The sequence below is a fragment of the Lithobates pipiens genome, unplaced genomic scaffold (assembly GCF_037356315.1).
Source record: "Lithobates pipiens isolate NorthernLeopardFrog02 unplaced genomic scaffold, aLitPip1_a1.2 Scaffold_30, whole genome shotgun sequence".
Taxonomy (NCBI): domain Eukaryota; kingdom Metazoa; phylum Chordata; class Amphibia; order Anura; family Ranidae; genus Lithobates; species Lithobates pipiens.
The window spans coordinates 103,925,171-103,947,670 of record NW_027507791.1 but is presented as its reverse complement, the minus strand read 5'-3'; the positions used below and the strand labels follow the sequence as shown (position 1 = coordinate 103,947,670).

Here is a 22,500-nt window from a genome sequence, read left to right as displayed (position 1 = left end):
GGAGAAGAGATGCTTGAGAGGGGATATGATTTCAATGTAGAAATATTGTACTGTGACCCCCACAATAGGGATAAAACATTTCTGCAAAAGGGAATTTAATAAGACACGCAGCCATTCACTAAAATTTGAAAAAAGCAGTTTAACCTTAAACTGCGTAGCGAGTTCCTTACTGTAAGAGCGGTTAGGATGTGGAATTCTTTTCCACAGGCAGTGGTTTCAGCAGGGAGCATTGATAATTTAAAAAAACTATTAGATAAGCACCTGAACAACCACAACATACACTTACAGGGATATACAATGTAATACTGACATAAAATCACATGCATAAGTTGGACATGAGTAACTATGTAACCTGTGTGCGACCTCCAACCTCTCCACATATGCCAGCAGAAAATATACTGTGGCAACCCTGTTGGTGAAGAGAGCTGGTGGTAATGCTTTCTTGGAGATAGGTGCTGATGAGAATCTTTCAAGAAAGTAATGATGTAGAGCAGCCTTTTTCAACCCTTGAGGTTTTTTCAGGGGTGCCTTGGCTAAATGCCTAAAAATTGATTTAAAAAAATTGGATACAAGCCAGCAGATGAATCAACCCTATCTTTTATTTACACAAAGCCACTGGTTTTCAATATGCACCATTATGATCTAGACACTGGCATCCTAACAACCAATGACATTATCTGGTAATAAGGAGGATGTCTGTTGCCTCCACAGCATCCTTGTTTGACCCTCCTGTGCCCCTTTCTCTCAGCACTGGGGTGACATTAGCTGACTGATGGAGAGAAACTGAGAGAGAAGAGAAACACTGGAATACTAGTCAGTACCAGTGTGCAAAAGTGTATTTGCTTTGGAAGAATAAAGCACCTCTAAAATTGGATGTCCTATGTGTGGATGTTGCTGCACTATATAAAGCTATTAGAATCGTTTTTTTACATTCTTGAATGGCGCTGTCCATAATTTTAAAGGGTGCTTTGAGGTTGTCTATAATTTTAAAGTGTGCCTCGAAATGAGAAATACTGGCATAGAGGATGCTCCAGTCAGGATGGCTTGATACAGAAACCCTCTCCCTCATATTCACTAGCAAATCATCCTCTGATCCTCCCCCTTATCACTTAGTTTAACATTTCTTACAACTTTTTGGCCATCTTTACTCCCAGAAAAGCTGTACCCCTCCCATTTAAGTACAGTCCATCCCTGCTATAGAGATGGTAACCGACCGAAAAGGTAGACCAGTTCACCATGAAGCCAAACCCCTCCTCCCTGCACCAGTTTCTCAGTCAATTGTTAAGCTCACTAACTAAGCTCCTGATACTTCTCTGGTGTTGCTTGAGGTACAGGCAATATTTTTGAAAATACTGCCTTGGTGGACATTTTCTTCAATATAGCCCCAAAGTTCCTGAAATCACTTTGTAGGGCACTCCATTTTCCTCTAACTTTGTCATTGGTACTAATATGTACCATGATAACCGGGTTCTCCCCAGCTTCACCCAAATCTGTCCATCCGATCTGCAATGTCCCAAACCAGTAAACAAGATACTGTTACTGATACTGGTGATAACGGTCTTTGTGACAAATTGCCCTCTCTGTTCCTGTCCCTACTACCAGTATCTGCCTATCCTTTTCTGTAACCCTGCCCCCCTTTTCACTGAAGGAGATGTTCTCATGGCTCCCCGGGAATTTTGGTGGAGTCTCACCATGAAATTCATATTCTGGTGGGGTTTCAATGTGAATACCATGTGTTGGTGAAGTCTCCATGTGAATGTCGCATTTTGGTAGAGTCTCGTTGTGAACGTCACATTCTGGTGAGGTTGCAATGTAAACACCACATGCTGGTGTAGTCTCCATGTGAACGTCACATGCTGGTGATGTCTCAATGTGAATTTCACATGCTGATGGAGTCTTCATGTGAACGTAACATTTTGGTAGTCTTGTAGTAAACGTGACATGTTGGCGGAGTCTCCACGTGAACGTCGCATGCTGTTTGTTTGTTTTATAAAAACACAAATCATACATTGTAGAGACTAGTAACAATGAGAACAGTTATTAAAGGTTAGCTCCACTCCTGTGGGGAAGGAAATTAACAAATTAAAGATAGAATATACAACTGCTACACAAGCCATGTTGTGATTTAAGGTTACAAAAATTACCTTTGCTTTTCACTGTGCAGCCACTGCAATTTTCTGAAAAATGCAATGCTATATGGCAACTTGGAGGCATAAAGCCCCCAGAAATGTAATTTCAGATACAGTGAAAGATGCAAGTCATATTTTAGGCACTTCCTGAACTAGGAATTTTGGTGTTTTGGCTGTATATCATTATTTCTGACAGTTCTCATGCACATTCCTGCATCAATTGAGAAATACTGTGATTGGCTACAGCTATTGCATGGTACAAGGAGGCTGTACTTGGCCCTGCACCATGTGGTCACTGTGAACAATCGCTCTTAATGGATGTATGAATGGCAGCCATGTTTACTACTGGTCATGTGATCACTGTGATTGGTCACAGTGATCACATAGTACCAGGGTGGAGCACTGCCGCTTTGCACTTGGATCAGTGATCAGCTGTGCCGTGGATACAACTGTCACAGGATCAGGCATAAGGATACAGGAAAAAATTTATTTTAACGCACAGAAACCTAATAGAATACTAATTTTTAAAATGTAAAATATGATGTTGCGCTGAATAAATAGATGCTAAACAAGTTAAGGTTTAAAATTGTATTCAAATTTTGCGTAACTTTTTTTACAAAATTTTTTGATTCAACTTTATTACAATCACACAGGATAAACAACATCTCTTGTGATAGCTTGGGTGTGACAGATACTATTTATTTAAAGATTGGGGTTCTATAAGACCCCTGATTCCTCCTCTGCTCTCCAAGGGAACCAATTAAACTAAGATTGGTTTGATTGGCTGCCTCCTTGGCTGGGTAAAAAACCAAAACCGGAAGTGACTAAAGGCAGCCATACATGGATCGAAATTTTGACGTTTTGATCCCTGTATAGGCAGGCTGGTTGTACAGAAGTCAATCAGTAGACCAGTAGAAGTCAACCACCCTGTCAGTGTTTTCTCGAACGATCATCACTGATCTGTGTATTCTGTGCAGCTGCAGCCAAGATCCTGGTTTACCCACTTCTTGTCCGGGATGTATATACACTTATACCAAGTATGTATGCTGGACGGAAAGTGGATAAGGAGGATTATTGGCCTCCAAAACAGATTAGATGTCTTTTTCTATCCTGCTGTTAGGAGTGATATGAACAAAGAAGGATCTTGGACTCTGGAAAGAATTGTTTTTTTGTTTGTGATGCATTTCTGGCCCAACTCCATAGATATGGGTAATCATGGCATGATAGGTAAGTGGTCTGTTAGTATGGGCTCAAACCTCAGTGTAGCAGGAACTCACATTTTCTTTTTTTGCATGTGCTTTGGAATGTTTACACTCGTCGCTCATAGATCAGCCCGTTCACTTGAATTATCTGTCCTACATGTGACAAATGCCCCAAAGAAGCAGCAACCACACACGGGTGGATTGTCCGGCGGACTCTGGTCCACCGGACTTTTCCGCCGGATAGTTTGATCGTGTGTATGCGGCATGAGTGTGCCTGGGGGCCTAAAGGCCTGTACACATGATGAGAACATCGGACAGAAAAAAAACGCATGGAGGAGCTGTGAGCCGCTGTGTTCTCTAGTGTAAACTCAGCCTAAAGGGGTTGTAAAGGCAGAATTGTTTTTATCTTAATGCATTCTATGCATTAGGATAAAAAGCCTTCTGGGTGTAGCAGCCGCCCTTCAGCCCCCCCCCCCCTAATTCTTACCTGAGCCCCCTCTCTGTCCAGGTATGTCTACGAACCCCTCGTACGTCCATGACTCTCTCTCCTGATTGGCTGAGACACAGCAGTGGCACCATTGACTCCTGCAGCTGTCAAAGTCAGTTAGCCAATCAAGGGAGAGAGAGGGTGGGGCCAAACAGCAGCTTCTTGTCTGAATAGACACAGGGAGCTGTGACTGGGCTTGGGTGCCCCATAGCAAGCTGCTTTCTGTGGGGGCACTGAACAGGAGAAAGGGACCAGAGCACAAAAGAGGGACCTGAGAAGAGGAGGATCCAGACAGCTCTCTGCAAATCCACTGCATAGAGCAGGTAAGTATAAAATGTTTTTATTTTTATTTTTCTTAAACAAGACTTTACAATCACATTCAAAAGCCTTTACAGGTTACCACTTTATATTTACAGAGGAGGTATACTGTTAGCATTACTGCCCATGTACTGATGTTTGCGGTGATACCTCACATGTGTGGGGTGATTTCTGTGTGTGTGCGGAACCGATGTGTGCCTTAGCCTTTGCATGTGAGCACGGGGGCACTTTATTTTTTTTCCCATATTAGTTTATTTTTACACTGTTGCTTTACTTTTTTTTTATCCCTTTTATTGCTGTCACAAGGAATGTAAACATCCATGTGACAGCAATAGGCACGTGACAGGTACTCCTTAAAGAGGAAGTAAAGTCTTCCTGTTTAATTGTACCTACAGGTGACGACGTCCGAGGAGACAAAACGCGTCGGGAGCACCTCACTGCTGTGACTATTTTGAAAAAGCGCTATGTCAACTACAGAAATGTAAGTGTAATACTGTTTTAATAAACTTTAAATTTTACGGAATTACGCTATGTCGGTCCCATTCTTCTTTTCTGTATGATCGCTTTGGTAGAGTACTATCTCTTTCTCTAATTGGAGGATATTTTGCATCGAGTTTGGCTGTGGAGGAGTTTCTATACCAACTAGTTCCATACCTCACGGTTCCTCGAAGACCAGGCATCTAATCGATTTATATCAAAGCTGTTTTGATCCTTCCGGCATATGTCCGTTTGGGTCAAAGGCATCTGGTAAGCCTTGAATTTGTTCTAGGTGGTGGCATTCACACAAGGGTGTATTGTGCACTGTTTGGACTTTCTGAAAGACTTTCGGCATTTACTTTTCACGTGAAAGTGGGGGACTGCTGTTCATCCATTGTATAGACATTGCACTAATCCTTATCAGGACTCTGTCAAATTTATTTTTTGTATTGTTTTTGCACGTATAACGTATATACACATATTTAACCGATATAGGGGTCACCCCATATTTGTATACTAGTTTGTAAATTTTGTGTAGAGGTCTTTGTTTGCACATTTATTATTATATTTTATTTAGCGCGGCACTTTCTTTTACAATTGATCTTACTAAGATTTCCACTTTTAGTATGTCAGCGGCTGGTTTGCTAGAGATAGCGCAGTGTTTTTTGTAATTTTGAATATCTTAATTGTACCTACAGGTAAGCCTATAATAAGACTTACCTGTAGGTACTGTAAATATCTCCTAAACTTGCACCGTTTAGGAGATATTTACTATATACACTGCCGCCACCCGCTGCACATGCGCACCGAAGGAACGGCCAATCGTGTAATTTCTTCTTGGCTCTGTGCCATGACCAGGGGGCACCCGCACGTATGCACGGGAATGACGTCCTCGTGGCTCCGGCCAATCACAGTGCTGGAGCCCACGAACCTGGATGAAACTCTGGGGAAAATGTCAGCCATCTCAGGCGTCGCTGCAACAGCTTAGTTCCAAGGTAAGTATTTCATAATGAGCTTGTATGCGATGCAGTATAGCTCATTATGCCTTTGTCTTCCAGGTTTTTTTTTTTTTTTTTTAGGGTTTCCAACTTCTTTAAAGAAGAGATCTGAGGCTTATAAGACTCAAAATCCCTCCTTTGCTCTTAAAAGCATTCAAAACATCAAGATCTATGTTTTTGAATGCTTTAGATTTTTTTTTTAAATGATGCTCTTGACATCCGGGTAAACCAGAAATGATGTCGGGTCATTGCTTCTGGGTTAACATAACTGAGAGTGGATCAAGGCTGATCCTGGCTTTGTTTGGTTTTCCTGCGTGCCAGCTGGTCACTTGGGTCCCCAGGGGGGACGGAAGAGCCCGAGCAAGCCTCGGAAGGTGGGGGGGGGGGGGGTGTGTCTCCTCCCGCTACTTGTAAAAGCAGTCCAGCGGCTAATTAGCCACTAGATTGCTTTTACAAGAGAGTCAACTGCCTGGGTTCTGTCAATTTGTGCCTTCCGTTGAAAAGTGCCAGCACAGAATGGTATGCCACTGATATGCCACTGATTTCCCGATCAGCTGGTGTGACATCACCATAGTGCATGTGCACATCGTAGGAAGCATTATTAGACGGGAGATACCATTTGACAATTGAAAGCTATGCAAACAGCAGAGGGCCACAGTATTTGCCATGTTGTGCCTCGCTGTTGCGGGGCGGGTTTACAGTGTGCTCAAGGTCGGGCTTTGTCTGTGTTGCAGGGCAGGTTTGGTGTGTTGAACGGCGGGTTTAGCCTGTGTGTAATGGCGGGTTTTTCCTGTCTGTAATGGTGGGTTGCAACACAAAATCTGCCCTTCAACACATCCACAACCCGCCCCACAACAGCGAGGCTCATTCTAACAACTATGGTGTTCCTCTGCTCTTTGCGTAGCTTTTAATGGTGGGCGTGAAATGGTATCTCCCATTGAAAAAAAGCCTCCTACGATGTGCGCATGCGCTATGGTGACGTCACGCCAGCTGATCGGGAAATCAGCTGGAGTGGCGTACCATTCTGTGCGGGCACTTTTCAACGGATGGCACAAATCGATTTCCCCGATCAGCTGGAGTGCCCTTCCATTCTGTGTATACGCAGGCACTATAGGACGGAGGGCACAAATCGATAGAACACTGGTTGTAAGAAACAGTACCGGCCAATCATCATCCCGGTATAACCACCTGAAGTCCAGGGCCGTACGGGTACAACCGCTGGTCCAGAAGTCTTACGAGAATTTTTGTAACTTAAAGTGGAGTTCCACTCATAAAATACATTTTGCATTATTCAGCTGCATTCAATACAACTGACATTTGGAATTTTTTATTTTTTTTACTCACCTTTTCAGGTCTGTTCCTAGGGGGTCCCTCGTAATCTGCCTCTTCCTCTCCGTGGTGCCTGACGTCATTTCCCTTCGGCGCCCATGCTCGCTAGTGCTCCTTAGAGATGTCTGTCATTGTTTCCCAGGAATCACTGGGCAGCGCCAAGGGCTTTGTTGCCATCACAATGGGGACGAGCACTTCCAACAACACTGCCCGTTGTGATGGCAAGGTCAGAAGTGTGCAGCGCATGCGCGAGAACGGGCGGTGCATGCTGGTTCACATGCCCGGAAGATAGTGCTTGTGGGCTTCACATGCACGGAAGATAGTGCCTGTGGGCTTCACATGCCCGGAAAGGATAGTGTTTGTGGGCTTCACATGCCCGCAAAAGATAGTGTTTGTGGGCTTCACATGCCCGGAAGATAGTGTTTGTGGGCTTCACATGCCCGGAAGATAGTGCCTCTGGGCTTCACATGCCCAGAAGATAGTGCCTGTGGGCTTCAGATGCCTGGAAGATAGTGTTTGTGGGCTTCACATACCCAGAAGATAGTGCCTGTGGGCTTCACATGCCCGGTAGCAAGATGGTAATAGACGAGAACAATGAATATAAGAGATCTTTCTCAATTAAATTGGCAACCAAGCACTGTTTAAACAGACACGTGAGTGCTAGTAACAACTTTATAAATATTAACCAGTTAACAACCGGTCCATAGCCGAATGACAGCTACAGGGCGGTTGCTTAACTCTGGGAGGGCGTACAGCGACGTCCTCTTAGAATGGCGCACACTCAAGAACATCCGTTACAGCCAGGTCCACAGGACCCGGCGCATCACAGATCATGGTAAACAGCAGCTCAAATGACGGAGCGATCACTTGTAAACAAACTGGCGTCATGTTATGACGACGGTTCCTCCCTCCCCTATCTGTACCGATCGGTACAGTGGAGGGGAGTGATCGGTGGCAGCAGTGCTGTGGGCTAGATCTGTAGTGCCCATAGCACTGCTCACTGACAATTAACCCTGCAATGCCCTGCCAATACACTGCAATACTCTGGAATACCCAGCAATGCCCTGCCAATACTCTGCAATGCCCTGCCAATACCTAGCAATACCCTGCCAATACCCAGCCATACTCGCTGATACCCTGCAGAACCCAGCCATACTCTGCAGTACCCAGCAATACTCTGCAATACCCTGCCAATACCCAGCAATACTCTGAAATACTCTGTGATACCCTGCAATACCCAGCTATACTCTGCGATACCCAGCCATACCCTGCGATACCCAGCCATACCCTGCCATACCCAGCCATACTCGGTGATACCCTGCAATACCCAGCCATACTCTGCGATACCCAGCCATACCCTGCGATACCCAGCCATACCCTGCGATACCCAGCCATACTCTTGATACCCTGCAATACCCAGCCATACTAGGTGATACCCTGCAATACCCAGCCATACTCTGCAATCACCCAGCCATACCCTGCGATACCCAGCCATACCCTGCAATACCCAGCCATACTCGGTGATACCCTGCACTAACCAGCCATACTCTGCAATACCCAGCCATACCCTGCAATACCCCTCCATACTCGGTGATACCCTGCAATACCCAGCCATACTCTGCAATACCCAGCCATACCCTGCGATACCCCTCCATACTCGGTGATACCCTGCAATACCCAGCCAAACCCTGGGATACCCAGCCATACCCTGCCATATTCTGTAATACCCAGCCCTACTCGGTGATACCCTGCAATACCCAGCCATACTTGGTGATACCCTACAAAACCCAGCCATACTCGGTGATACCCTGCAATACCCAGCCATGCACTGCAATACCCAGCCATACTCTGCAATACCCAGCCGTACCCTGCGATACCCAGCCGTACTCTGCGATACCCAGCCGTACTCTGCGATACCCAGCCATACTTGGTGATACCCTGCAATACCCAGCCATACCCTGCGATACCCAGCCATACTCGTGATACCCTGCAATACCCAGCCATACTCGGTGATACCCTGCAATATCCAGCCATACCCTGCGATACCCAGCCATACTCGGTGATACCCTGCAATACCCAGCCATACCCTGCGATACCCAGCCATACTCGGTGATACCCTGCAATACCCAGCCATGCTCTGCGATACCCAGCCATACTCTGCAATACCCGGCCATGCTTGGTGATACTCGGCCATGCTCAGCCTCTGTATGTGGCCAGGCTGTGGAAGTCTCACAAATGTGGTATCGACGTACTCAGGAGGAGTAGGAGAATCTATTTTGGGGTGTCATTTTTGGTATGTACATGCTATGTGTTAGAAATATTGTATAAAATGGACAACTTTGTGTAAAAAAAAAAAAAAAAGCATTTTAACCACTTCCCGCTTACCGGCCGTCATATGACATCCTTGACTTTGTGCGGGGATATCTGAATGATGCCTGTAGCTACAGGCATCATTCAGATATCAGCTTTTTCAGCCAGCGATTCCCTACACCATAAGAATGATTATAGCAGCTGTTCCACTGCTTGATCGTTCTTGCGGGAGGCGAGAGGGGACACCCCGCCACCCTCCAGTGTTTCTACTGACTCACCACTACGATCGAAGCCAGAAACATTTTTTTTATTTCAGGCTTTCTAGCCTAGAGGTGAGATGTGGGGTCTTATTGACCCCATATCTCACTGTAAAGAAGACCTGTCATCCCATATTCCTATTACAAGGGATGTTTACATTCCTTGTAATGGGAATAAAAGTGATCAAAACATTTATTTTTGGTGAAAAAAGTGTCAAACTAAAATAAAGTAAAATGAACAATAAAATTTTCTTTTTTTTAAAGTGCCCCTGTCCCCGTGTGCTCACATTCAAAAGCGAACGCATACCTAAGTCCCGCCCACATATGAAAACGGTGTTCAAAGCACATATGTGAGGTATCGCTGTGAATGTTAGAGCGAGAGCAATAATTTTGGCCCTAGACCTCCTCTGTAACTTAAAACATGCAACCAGTAAAAATTTTTAAAGCATCGCCTGTGGGGATTTTTAAGTAGCGAAGTTTGGCGCCATTCCACGAGTGTGTGCAATTTTGAAGGGTGAAATGTTGGGTATCCATTTACTCGGCGTAACTTCATCTTTCACATTATACGGTACAGTGAAGGGGAGCGATCGGTGGTAGCAGTGCTGTGGGCTAGATCTGTAGTGCTCACAGCGCTGCTCACTGACAATTAACTCTGCAATGCCCTGCCAATACACTGCAATACTCTGGAATACCCAGAAATGCCCTGCCAATACTCTGCAATGCCCTTCCAATACCTAGCAATACTCTGCAATACCCAGCCATACTCGGTGATAACCTGCATCCATACTCTGCGATACCCAGCAATACTCTGAAATACTCTGCAATGCCCTGCCAATAACCAGCAATACCCTGCCAATACTCTGTGATACCCTGCAATACCCAGCCATACTCTGCTATACACAGCCATACCTTGTGATACCCAGCCATACCCTGCCATACTCGTGATACCCTGCAATACCCAGCCATACTCTGAGATACCCAGCCATACCCTGTAATACCCAGCCATACTCGTGATACTCTGCAATACCCAGCCATACTTGGTGATACCCTGCAATACCCAGCCATACTCTGCGATACCCAGCCATACCCTGCGATACCCAGCCATACTCGGTGATACCCTGCACTACCCAGCCATACTCTGCAATACCCAGCCATACCCTGCCATACTCAGTGATACCCTGCAATACCCAGCCATACCCTGCGATATCCCTCCATACTCGGTGATACCCTGCAATACCCAGCCATACCCTGCGATACCCAACCATACCCTGCCATACCCAGCCATATTCTGCAATACCCAGCCCTACTCGGTGATACCCTGCAATACCCAGCCATACTCGGTGATACCCTACAATACCCAGCCATACTCGGTGATACCCTGCAATACCCAGCCATGCACTGCAATACCCAGCCATACTCTGCAATACCCAGCCGTACCCTGCGATACCCAGCCATACTTGTGATACCCTGCAATAGCCAGCCATACTCGGTGATACCCTGCAATACCTAGCCATACTCGGTGATACCCTGCAATACCCATCCATGCTCTGCGATACCCGGCCATGCTCGGTGATACCCGGCCATGCTCAGCCTTTGTATGTGGCCAGGCTGTGGAAGTCTCACACATGTGGTATCGACGTACTCAGGAGGAGTAGGAGAATCTATTTTGGGGTGTCATTTTTGGTATGTACATGCCTCTGTGTTAGAAATATTGTATAAAATGGACAACTTTGTGTTAAAAAAAAAAAAAAGAAGCATTTTAACCACTTGCCGCTTACCGGCCGTCATATGACATCCTTGGCTTTGTGCGGGGATATCTGAATGATGCCTGTAGCTACAGGCATCATTCAGATATCAGCTTTTTCAGCCGGCGATTCCCTACACCAAAAGAATGATTATAGCAGCTGTTCCACTGCTTGATCGTTCTTGCGGGAGATGAGAGAGGACACCCCGCCACCCTCCAGGGTTTCTACTGACTCACCGCTACGATCGAAGCCAGAAACATTTTTTTTATTTCAGGCTTCCTAGCCTAGAGGTGAGATGTGGGATCTTATTGACCCCATATCTCACTGTAAAGAAGACCTGTCATCCCATATTCCTATTACAAGGGATGTTTACATTCCTTGTACGGTAATAGGAATAAAAGTGATCAAAAAATTTATTTTTGGTGAAAAAAGTGTCAAACTAAAATAAAGTAAAATGAACAATAACATTTTCTTTTTTTTAAAGTGCCCCTGTCCCCATGTGCTCGCATTCAAAAGCGAACGCATACCTAAGTCCCGCCCACATATGAAAACGGTGTTCAAAGCACATATGTGAGGTATCGCTGTGAATGTTAGAGCGAGAGCAATAATTTTGGCCCTATACCTCCTCTGTAACTTAAAACATGCAACCAGTAAAAAATTTTAAAGCATCGCCTGTGGGGATTTTTAAGTAGTGAAGTTTGGCGCCATTCCACGAGTGTGTGCAATTTTGAAGGGTGACATGTTGGGTATCTATTTACTCGGTGTAACTTCATCTTTCACATTATGCAAAAAGATTGGGCTAACTTTACTGTTTTTTTTTTTTTTAAAAGCACAAAAATGTTTTTTTTTTTTAAACGCCTTTGAAAAATTGCTGCGCAAATCCCGTGCACGATAAAAAGTTGCGACCACCATTGTATTTTCTAGGATATTTGCTAAAAAAAACATATATAATGTTTTGGGGTTCTATGTAATTTTCTAGCAAATGATGATTTTTACATGTAGGAGAGAAATTGTGCAAAAAAAAATTGATTTTGCAAAGAATTGTGGGAAAAAATGACAACTTCAAAAAACTGACCATGCCTCTTACTAAATACCTTGGAATGTCTTCTTTCCAAAAAGGGGTCATTTGGGGGTATTTGTACTTTTCTGGCATGTTAGGGTCTCAAGAATTGAAATAGGCCGTCAGTACTTCAGGTGTGATCAATTTTCAGATATTGGCACCATAGCTTGTGAACTCTATAACTTTCACAAAGACCAAATAATATCCACCAATTTGTACTCATTTTTACCAAAGATATGTAGTAGTATAAATTTTGGCCAAAATTTATGAAAAAAAACTACTAATCTGCAAAATTTTATAACAGAAACAAAGAAAAAGTCATATTTTTTTTACAGAATTTTTGGTCTTTTTTCTTTTATAGCACAAAAAATAAAAAACCCAGCGGCGATTAACCTGGCACTTAAACACCTTCCTGCCCAGACCAATTTTGAGCTTTCAGCGCTGTCGCACTTTGAATGACAGTTGCGCGGTCATGCTACACTGTACCCAAATGAATTTTTTATCATTTTTTTCCAACAAATAGAGCTTTCTTTTGGTGGTATTTGATCACCTCTACGGTTTTTATTTTTTGCTAAACAAATAAAAAAATACCGAAAATGTTTTTTTTTGTTTCAGTTTCAAAACTTTATAAATAAGTAAGTTTTCTCCTTCACTGATGGGCACCAATGAGGTGGCACTGATGAGGTGGCATTGAATGACACTGATATGTGGCACTGATGGGCACTGATAGGCGGCACTGATTGGTGGCACTGATGGGCGACACGGATGGGCACTAATAGGTGGCACAAATTGGCACTGATAGCTGGCACGGATTGGCATGGATGGGCGGCATGGATGGGTATGGATAGGTGGTACAGATGGGCATGGATAGGTGGCACAGATGGGTATGGATAGGCAGCACAGATGGGCATGGATAGGCGGCACAGATGGGCATGGATGGGCACTAATAGGTGGCACGGATGGGCACTGATAGGCGGCACCGGTGGGCACTGATAGGCGGCATTGTATTACATTATACTGTACTAATGGATGCCAATCAGTGCCAAACAATAATGCATGCCAATCAGTGATGCCCATTGTGGACACTGACTGGCATCCCTGGTGGTCTGGCGGCATCCCTGGCGGTCCAGTGTGGGCATCCTCGGGGGGGCTGCGCTGATAATCAATTAGCACAGCCCCCCCCCGTCAAATGAGCAGCCGATCGGCTCTCCTCTACTCGCGTCTGACAGACGCGAGTGAGGAAAAGCTGATCACCGGCTTTTCCTATTTACACTGTGATTGGACACGGCTGATCACGTGGTAAAGAGTCTCCGTCGGAGATTCTTTACCGAGAATGTATTTGCGGGGTGTCAGACTGACACCCCGCAACAGCGATCGCCACGATGCGCGCCCCCGGGGGTGCGCAGCGGCTCAAAATCCTGATCACGTCATGTGACGTCCGGTCAGGATTTTGAAACCACTATGCCGCCGTGTATCTGCTATAGGGCGGGCTGCAAGTGGTTAAATACCACCAAAAGAAAGCTCTATTTGTGTGACAAAAATGTCATATGGGTCCAGTGTTGCATAACTGAGTAATTGTCATTCAAAATGTGAGAGCACCAAAAGCTGAAAATTGTTCGGTTATTAAGGGTGTTTAAGTGCCCAGTGGTCAAAATATTCAGCCTAAAAAAATTGTCATAGTTGGAACTCCTCTTTAATACCTATTGGTTTTCCATATAAGACAGGCATGCAAAAAATAAAACGAATCCCCGATCATTCATTGGATGTTGTCATGGTGTGTATGTGGCTCTGTGCCTCCCCACGCTCTGTCCTTTCATGAATCAGGTCAGGCACTACATAGGAGATCGTACAATGTGATTGTATAGTGTATGTTGTGAAGGTGGTGCTGTGATAGCGCTGCCCTAGGTGACAGCGCAGTACGGCGGGGACTGGAGAGGGAGGGGGGAGGAAGCGGAGGATCAGCTGAGGGGAGGGGGCGGAGCTCACAGCGGCCCCGCAACTTGACTCCGAAGAGCTCGGCGCTGCCATGTCTGGATGACGAGAGGCGGACGGAGCGGAGGACAGGCCGGGCCCTCAGCCGCCACCATGAGGAGGGACAAGGGATGCGGCATGAGGTCAGTGGTCGGCGGCTTCCTGTCCCGGAGAGGCCTGCACGGAGACCCGGTCCTGAAGGAGGACTTCCAGAGGAGGAGGCTGCAGGCCTGCAGGAACCTCTACAAGAAGGACCTCCTCGGCCACTTCGGATGTGTCAACGCCATCGAGTTCTCCAACCACGGGGGACATCTACTGGTGTCAGGCGAGTCACCCCAACCCCCCAATCCAATCTTATTACCCTCTGCCCGGGGGAGGGGCGGGGCTTACAGCGAGCCCACCAATCCCCGTCACCGGGTCAGCAGTCATGGCAGACACTGGCCTCTCAGGCTGGACTCGGCTGTCAGGCAGAGATTTCCTCAGTAGTACAATGTGTGAGGGGAGCCTATGGGGAGGTCACACTTCCTTGTTATCATATGACACCCCCCATCACATCACTGGGGACACCTCCCTTCACTTCCTGTCCAGGAGAAGAAACAGGAAGTGAGAGGAATATCCCTTTCTTCTTCTCAGAGCGGTGTCACCACAACAGGTGTCCCCATTGGAAGCTTTCCCCACACCCTTACAGACATTAACCACTTGTCTACCAAATCTATATAGATATACAGTGCTGCTGGTTAAATAGGGTTCCACTTCCTCCTACAATGATATTGATCAGGGGGCTCCAACCTTTCTAAACAAAGTTTACTGTCATTAAGACTTTAGGGGGGGCTGACTGTGACCATGGGGAGGAGACAATGTCCCATCTTTGTCAGAGCAAGAAATACTGCCATGTTGTTGGTGTCAGTTCAAGAAATAGTGCCCCATTGGTGTCAGAGGAAGATATTGTGTCCCATTGTTGGTGTCAGTGGAAGAAATCGTGTCCAATTGTTGATGTCAGAGGAAGAAATAGTGCCCCGTTGTTTGTGTCAGAGAAGAAATCGTATCCCATTGTTGGTGTCAGTGGAAAAAATAGTGCCCCATTGTTGATGTCAGTGGAAGAAATAGTGCCCCATTGTTGTTGTTAGTGGAAGAAATAGTGCCCCATTGTTGTTGTCAGTGGAAGAAATAGTGCCCCATTGTTGATGTCAGTGGAAGAAATAGTGCCCCATTGTTGATGTCAGAGGAAGAAATAGTGCCCCATTGTTGATGTCAGAGGAAGAAATAGTGCCCCATTGTTGATGTCAGAGGAAGAAATAGTGCCCCATTGTTGATGTCAGAGGGAAGAAATAGTGCCCCATTGTTGGCGTCAGTTCAAGAAATAGTGCCCCATTGGTGTCAGTGGAAGATATTGTGTCCCATTGTTGGTGTCAGTGGAAGAAATAGTGCCCCATTCTTGGCGTCAGTTGAAGAAATAGTGCCCCATTGTTGATGTCAGTTGAAGAAATAGTGCCCCATTGTTGGCGTCAGTTCAAGAAATAGTGCCCCATTGTTGGTGTCAGTTCAAGAAATAATGCCTCAAGGGCCAGATAAAAGCAAGCAAATGGCCGCAGTTTGGAGACCACAGATCTATAAAATAGTCCTGGATGTTCCCAGTACCCCAAGAACAGAAACTATATACATGGTTTGGTCTGTGTCCTCGGGGGACTAGGAACGACCATGACTCTTTTTTTCTTGATGTCAGAGGAAGAAATAGTGCCCCATTGTTGGCGTCGGTTCAAGAAATAGTGCCCCATTGGTGTCAGTGAAAGCTATTGTGTCCCATTGTTGGTGTCAGTGGAAGAAATAGTGCCCCATTGGTGTCAGTGGAAGAAATAGTGTCCAATTGTTGGTGTCAGAGGAAGAAATAGTGCCCCATCGTTGGCGTCAGTTGAAGAAATACTGCCCCATTGTTGGCGTCAGAGGAAGAAATAGTGCCCCATTGTTGGCGTCAGAGGAAGAAATAGTGCCCCATTGTTGGCGTCAGAGGAAGAAATAGTGCCCCATTGTTGGCGTCAGAGGAAAAAATAGTGCCCCATTGTTGGCGTCAGAGGAAGAAATAGTGCCCCATTGTTGGCGTCAGTTCAAGAAATAATGCCCCATTGTTGGTGTCAGTTCAAGAAATACTGCCCCACTGTAGAGCTGCACAATTAATCATTAAAAATAGTGATCTCAATTCTACCCCTGATTCTTTCATATAACAAGTGGAGAGACTTATCTGTTCACTCAGCTGTCAAAAGAAAACATCTGGGCAGTCTGCCAAGTTTTTAAAATGAAACATTGTAACTAAGCTTCATTCTTAGATCAAAGGGAAACTTCTGTGTGAATAAAAAAATCCAGGCAGTCTGCCAAGTTTTTAAACAAGGTGTAAATGCAGGAAGTTTAACCACTTAAAGTCTAAATCTTTTTCTGACACTTCTTTCTTAAAGCGGTTCTTCACCCTAAAGGGGAAGTTCCGCTAATCTGATCCCCCCCCCCCCCCCCTTCGGTGCCACAATCGTCACCTTTCAGGGGGGTGCAGTTACCTGGATAATCCAGGTATCTGCACCCACTTCCAGGCAGACGCCCCCCCCCCCCCCCGTTGTGTTCTGGGAAACACACAGTTCCCAGGACACAGCGGGGGATCTGAAGAGACGCGCAGCGCGACTCGCGCATGCGCAGTAGGGAACCGGGCAGTGAAGCCGTCACGCTTCACTTCCCGATTCCCTGACAGAGGATGGCGGCGGTAGCAGCAGCAAGACGAGCGATCGCTCATCATCTGCCACCGACATCGCTGGACCCTGGGACAGGTAAGTGTGATTTTATTAAAAGTCAGCAACTGCAATATTAGTAGCTGCTGGCTTTTAATATATATATATTTTTTTTTTAGGTGCAGAACCACTTTAAGGTAAAATCAATGTTTTTTGCTAGAAAATGACTTGGAACCCCAAAACATTATATATATATATCAGAGACCCTAGGGAATAAAATGGCAATTGCTGCAATATTTTACGTCACACTGTATTTGCCCAGCGGTCCTTCAAACACAGTTTTTTGGGAAAAAATTCACTTCAATGAATAAAAAAAAAAAAAAAAAAAAAAAAAGAAACCGTAAAGTTAGCACAATTTTTTTGGTTTTAAGGTGAAAGATGATACGCTGAGAGAATCGTGATCTATCTTCTAAGCAAAAAAAAATTGCGACTCTCAATTTAGCCAGAATTGTGCAGCTCTACCCCATTGTTGGTGTCAGAGGAGGAAATAATGCCCCATTGTTGGTGCCAGTGGAAGAAATAATGCCCCATTGATGGTGTGAGTGGAAGAAATAATGCCCCATTGTTGGTGTCAGTGGAAGAAATAGTGCCCCATTGTTGGTGTCAGTTCAAGAAATAATGCCTCAAGGACCAGATAAAAGCAAGCAAATGGCCGCAGTTTGGAGACCACTGATCTAGAAAATAGTCCTGGATGTTCCCAGTACCCCAAGAACAGAAACTATATACATGGTTTGGTCTGTGTCCTCGGGGGACTAGGAACGTCCATGACTCTTTTTTTTCTTTTTTCTACTTGTCTGCCAATGTATGTTCATAAACATCATGGGAGACAAGTGCCTAAAGCAGCTGCCAGGTTGGTACCGGCTTTACAGGGTTGGTTCACCTTTACCAAGAAACTGCCTATGGAGAACAGGAGCATCTGCAAATAAAAATAAAGTGTGGGGCTCCGGTGTACCTCATGAAGGCTGATTGGAAAACTCCCGGGACATTGCTGTGTGAGGCCTAATCATTACTACTCATCCCCACCATAACGGAGGGCAAGCGTTCTCTAAATCCAACCTCCCAAATGTGTTTTCTCTCCCCTGATGCAGTAGCTCAGCGTTTGGGAGCTCACTCCAGTGATGGAGGAGGTGAACAGCAACATCCCGGGAGTTTTCCAGTCAGGCTTCAGGAAGTACGTAACTGACCTACACCTATAGCAAGGGCATTATTTAGTTTTGGTCAAAGCTGCACAGTTTTTACCTACAGATGTTTTGGTAAAGGTGAGCTTTGCCTTTAACCACTTGCTCACTGCGCTATAGCCAAAAGATACAGTTTGCTTGTCCAGTTCTGGGAGGATGTCCCATCCCCTGGGGTGCGCATCGAGCACGCTCTGTGACCACTGTGTCCTTTGGACACACCTGATCAGGGTAAGGGTAAAGGGCCAATCACAGTAGCCCATTAGCATGTGATCAGCTGTGTCCAATCACAGCTGATGACATGTAAACAGACTTGCTGGTTATCGGCATTCCTTTCCTCGTGTTTTGTCCATGTGTGGAAAGGAGAGCCGATAACCAGCAAGGCTCTCAAAACACTCCTTACTCTGAACCAGGCATTACCCGGGTTATAAACACAATAGGGTCTGAAGGTTTGTATGTAAGTTGGAACAGGTACATTTTTATTAAAGAGTAACTCCAGGCCAAAAAATAGTTTTTAGGTTTCGGATAGCATTAGGAAGGGTTAACACACCTGTAAGGTTTGTTTTGTGTTGTCTGCGCCCCTGTTCACTTCAGTTTTTGTTCCAATGACAATTGGATTTTGAAAACTTTGGGTTGTCGTGGAAACAAGGACTGGTGACAAAGCTTCAGTGGAGACACCTTTTTCCCATGATAACTCTTACAGGAGAGAATTTCCCTTCCTAGGGGAAGATTTCCTCTCACTTTTTGTCCCCCTCTGTAAGTATGTCGGATGTTTCTAACTCAGAGACTGCCTGGTGCAGCCTTTCAAAATATTTTCTCTTTTTTCATTTGTTTAGCAAAAAAAAAAACCGCAGTGGTGATTAAATACCACAAAGTCTTTTTTTTAAAAAATACCACCAAAAGAAAGTTCTCTGTTTTCAAATTTTTTTTTTTTTTATTATTTCATATGGGTACAGTGTGGCATACATAGGAAATATAATCATTCGGAATTGAAAGTTGACCTGGGCAGGAAGAGGGTGAAGGTGAAGTGGTAAAGAGCCAGTGAAGGGTTTGAAAAGAAAAGTGACCTAGCGGCCTTCCAATCACTTTTACTGTCATAGAAATAAAATAAAAAAATAATCAAAAAAGTGTTAAAAGAATTGTACACAATAAAAATACTAATTAAAGAAAAATATTAAAGCACCACCATACGTACTCCCACATAAAAAAGTGAAGCGTGGGGCAAGCATGTATCAATCCCACATCAATGCCCCATAAGTGTGCAGTATCATTACAAATGTCTAATAGAGCCCCCAAATCCCCATAATGTGTATCTGTCACCTGCCCATGCTATCACACATAGGGGCTTATTAGCCCCCTTGTGATGGCAATAAAGTAAGAAATAAATGCAAAAAAATGTTAAAAGAATTGTATACGATAAACAACAATAATTATAAAAAAGCACCCCCCATACACACCCCGCATAAAGTGAAGCTTAGGGAAAGCATGTATATGTAAACAGCAGTTGTGCCACACGTGTGAGGTATCACTGTGAATGTTAACGTGAGAGCAGTAATCCTTGGACCATAGTTCATGGTTAACGCTAACCTGTAAACCTGTAAAGGCTTTTAAAGTGTCGCTTAAGAGAATTTTGGGTACCATTGTTTTTGCGATTCCACCAGTGGCAGTGCATCCATTAGGGGTGCACGGGCACCGCCCTCTCTCTCCAGCCACCCCCTCTATGTATCATAGATAGATTCATGTATAGCATGAATCTATCCATACCTGCCACTGCCACCCCCTATTCAGGTGTCTGGCCCCTTTTTGGACGCCAGGTGCCTGAATTACAGTGGACGGGGTGTTTTTTTGAAGCACCTGCTTAGAGCCATAGGCACCAATAGGCTTCAAAAAAGATGTGTTAGAAAAGTGAATGTATATTCACTTTTCTAACACTGAACCACCACCTGATTGGCTGAACGCACAAGTGATCCCATTGGCCACCTAGCAGAAGGCAAGAAAAGAGACATGGAGGAAACAGGGGCCACCACCTGACCTGCGCTACCTGTCCCACAGCTTACCACTGTTGCCACTGCCTGACCCGCCACCAAGATGGGGTAAGTGCCGGGCAGAAGGCGGGCGAGCGGTTGTCACAGTTGGCTGTGTATGATGGGGCACAGTTGGCTGCATGTGATGGGGCACAGTTGGCTGCATGTGATGGGGCACAGTTGGCTGCATGTGATGGGGCACAGTTGGCTGCATGTGATGGGGCACAGTTGGCTGCATGTGATGGGGCACAGTGAGGCTACATTTGATTTTTTTTGTTTCAGTTCGTTTGCGCCCCCCCCCCCCCCCCCCCCAAAATTGAGCACCAGCCGCCACTGGATTCCACATACATGCGCAAATTTAAAGCCGTGTTCCAGCCAAAATCTTTTTTTTTTTTTTTTTTTTAAAGTCAGCAGCTGCAAAAACTATAGTAGCTGCTGACTTTTAATAAGAACACTTTCCTGTCCAGGGAGCCCACGATGTAGCCCCCCCCCACCCCTCGGCTGATCCTCCATCAGATTGGGTGCAGACACCGCCATTCCAACTGAGGTAAACTGGCTTCACTGTCAGTTTCCGACTATTCAAGCACGAGTCGCGCAACGCTTTATGAATGGCCAGAATGGGGGGGGGGTCACCGCAGAAGAGGATGTGACGTCCTCAGCCGCGGCTCGGCAGTACTCTTAGACCCCTTTCACACCAGGGCGTTTTTCAGGCGCTATAGCGTTAGAAATAGCGCCTGAAAAACGCCCTAAAGAAGCTGCACCATTGTCTGTAGTGTGAAAGCCCTGAGGGGTTTCACACTACAGCGGTGCGCTGGCAGGACGTCAGAAAAAAGTCCTGCCAGCAGCTTCTTTGGAGCGGGGAAGGAGCGGTGTGTTTACCGCTCCTCCACCGCTGCTGCCCATTGAAATCAATGGGGCAGCGCTGTAATGCCGCCGGCAAAACGCCGCTATTGCGGCGTATTGCCGGCGGTTTTAACCCTTTCGCGGCCGCTAGCAGGGGGTAAAAGCGCCCCGCTAGCGGCCGAAATGCGCCGCAAATCCGGCGGTAAAACGCCGCTAAACATAGCGGCGTTTTACCGCCGCCGCTATCAGCGGTGTGGTGTGAAAGCAGTCTTAGTACTTCTAAAAAGGTACGAGAGAAAGTAAAAGAATAATTTTAAATATCCAAAAACAAGGGGTGGGGAGGTGGTCTTTCGTTTAAGACCACCTCTCAAAATTGAGTGGAACTCCGCTTTAAGACATGACATGTTTGGTATCTATTTCCACACAACAGAATTGATGTTGGATGTCGCCCGCCGCTTGCCAGGGTTCCTCGGGCTTACAGTTTCTGCCAGTTTGCCTGAGAAACGATCTGACTGCGGCTGCCCCCTCTCAAAGACGATCAAGGAGTAGATGCTCTTTGACTGCCTCTATGGCCTTGGAGGATCTGAGCGACGTCATTACGTTACTTCCGATCCAGGCTTGAAGTAAATATTTTTTATTGTTTTATTTTTTTTAAAGCAAAAGATCAAAAATATTTTTTTTTTTTTCGATCTTTTTCTTTTAAAGGTAAAGGAGAGATTTGGGTTCTTTTTGACCCCAGATCTCTCCATAAAGAGGACCTGTTATCCTTATTTCTATTACAATGGATGTTTACATTCCTTGTAATAGGAATAAAAGTAATTTAGAAAAAAATGAAAGGGACAGAGTAAAAATAAAAAGTAAAATAAATTTGATTGCACCATACAGGTATCGCCATGAATGTTAGAACGAGCGCAATAATTATAGCACTAGACCTTCTCTAACTCTAAACAGGTAACCTGTAAAGGCTTTTAAAATGTTGCCTATGGAGATTAAGTGCCGTAGTTTCTCGCCATTCCACGAGCGTGCACAATTTTAAAGCGTGACATGTTGGGTGTATATGTTTACTCTGCATCATCTTTCATGTTATACAAAAAATTGGGGTTTATATTGTGGCTTTTTTTTCTTGATTAAAATGTATGTTTTAGAAAAAATAAATTACGTTTAACCGGTTCCCGACCGCCATACGCCGATGTATGTCGGGAGAATGGCACAGCTGGGCAAATGGGCATAATTGTACGTCCCTTTAAATTTGCTGCTGTGTCATCGCGTACACGCCGGCTGGGACCTCCGTGAGTGGGGTCGCGGATCCCGCAGACTCGATCACCGCAGGGATACCCGCGATCATCTCACAGGGAGCAAGAACAGGGAGATGCTAATGTAAACAAGCATCTCCCCGTTCTGCCTAGT

General features: G+C 45.4%; 1 protein-coding gene across 1 annotated transcript in view; it reads left to right on the top strand.

The window, feature by feature from the left end:
- The first annotated feature begins 14,276 nt into the window (after positions 1–14,276).
- DCAF5 (DDB1 and CUL4 associated factor 5) overlaps positions 14,277–22,500 on the top strand; it is a 71,550-nt gene continuing 63,326 nt past the window's right edge. The window contains exon 1 of the mRNA XM_077464722.1: positions 14,277–14,608. Within this exon, the coding sequence (XP_077320848.1) occupies positions 14,347–14,608 (262 nt within the window). The 5' untranslated portion in view covers positions 14,277–14,346. The remainder of the gene's footprint in view (positions 14,609–22,500) is intronic.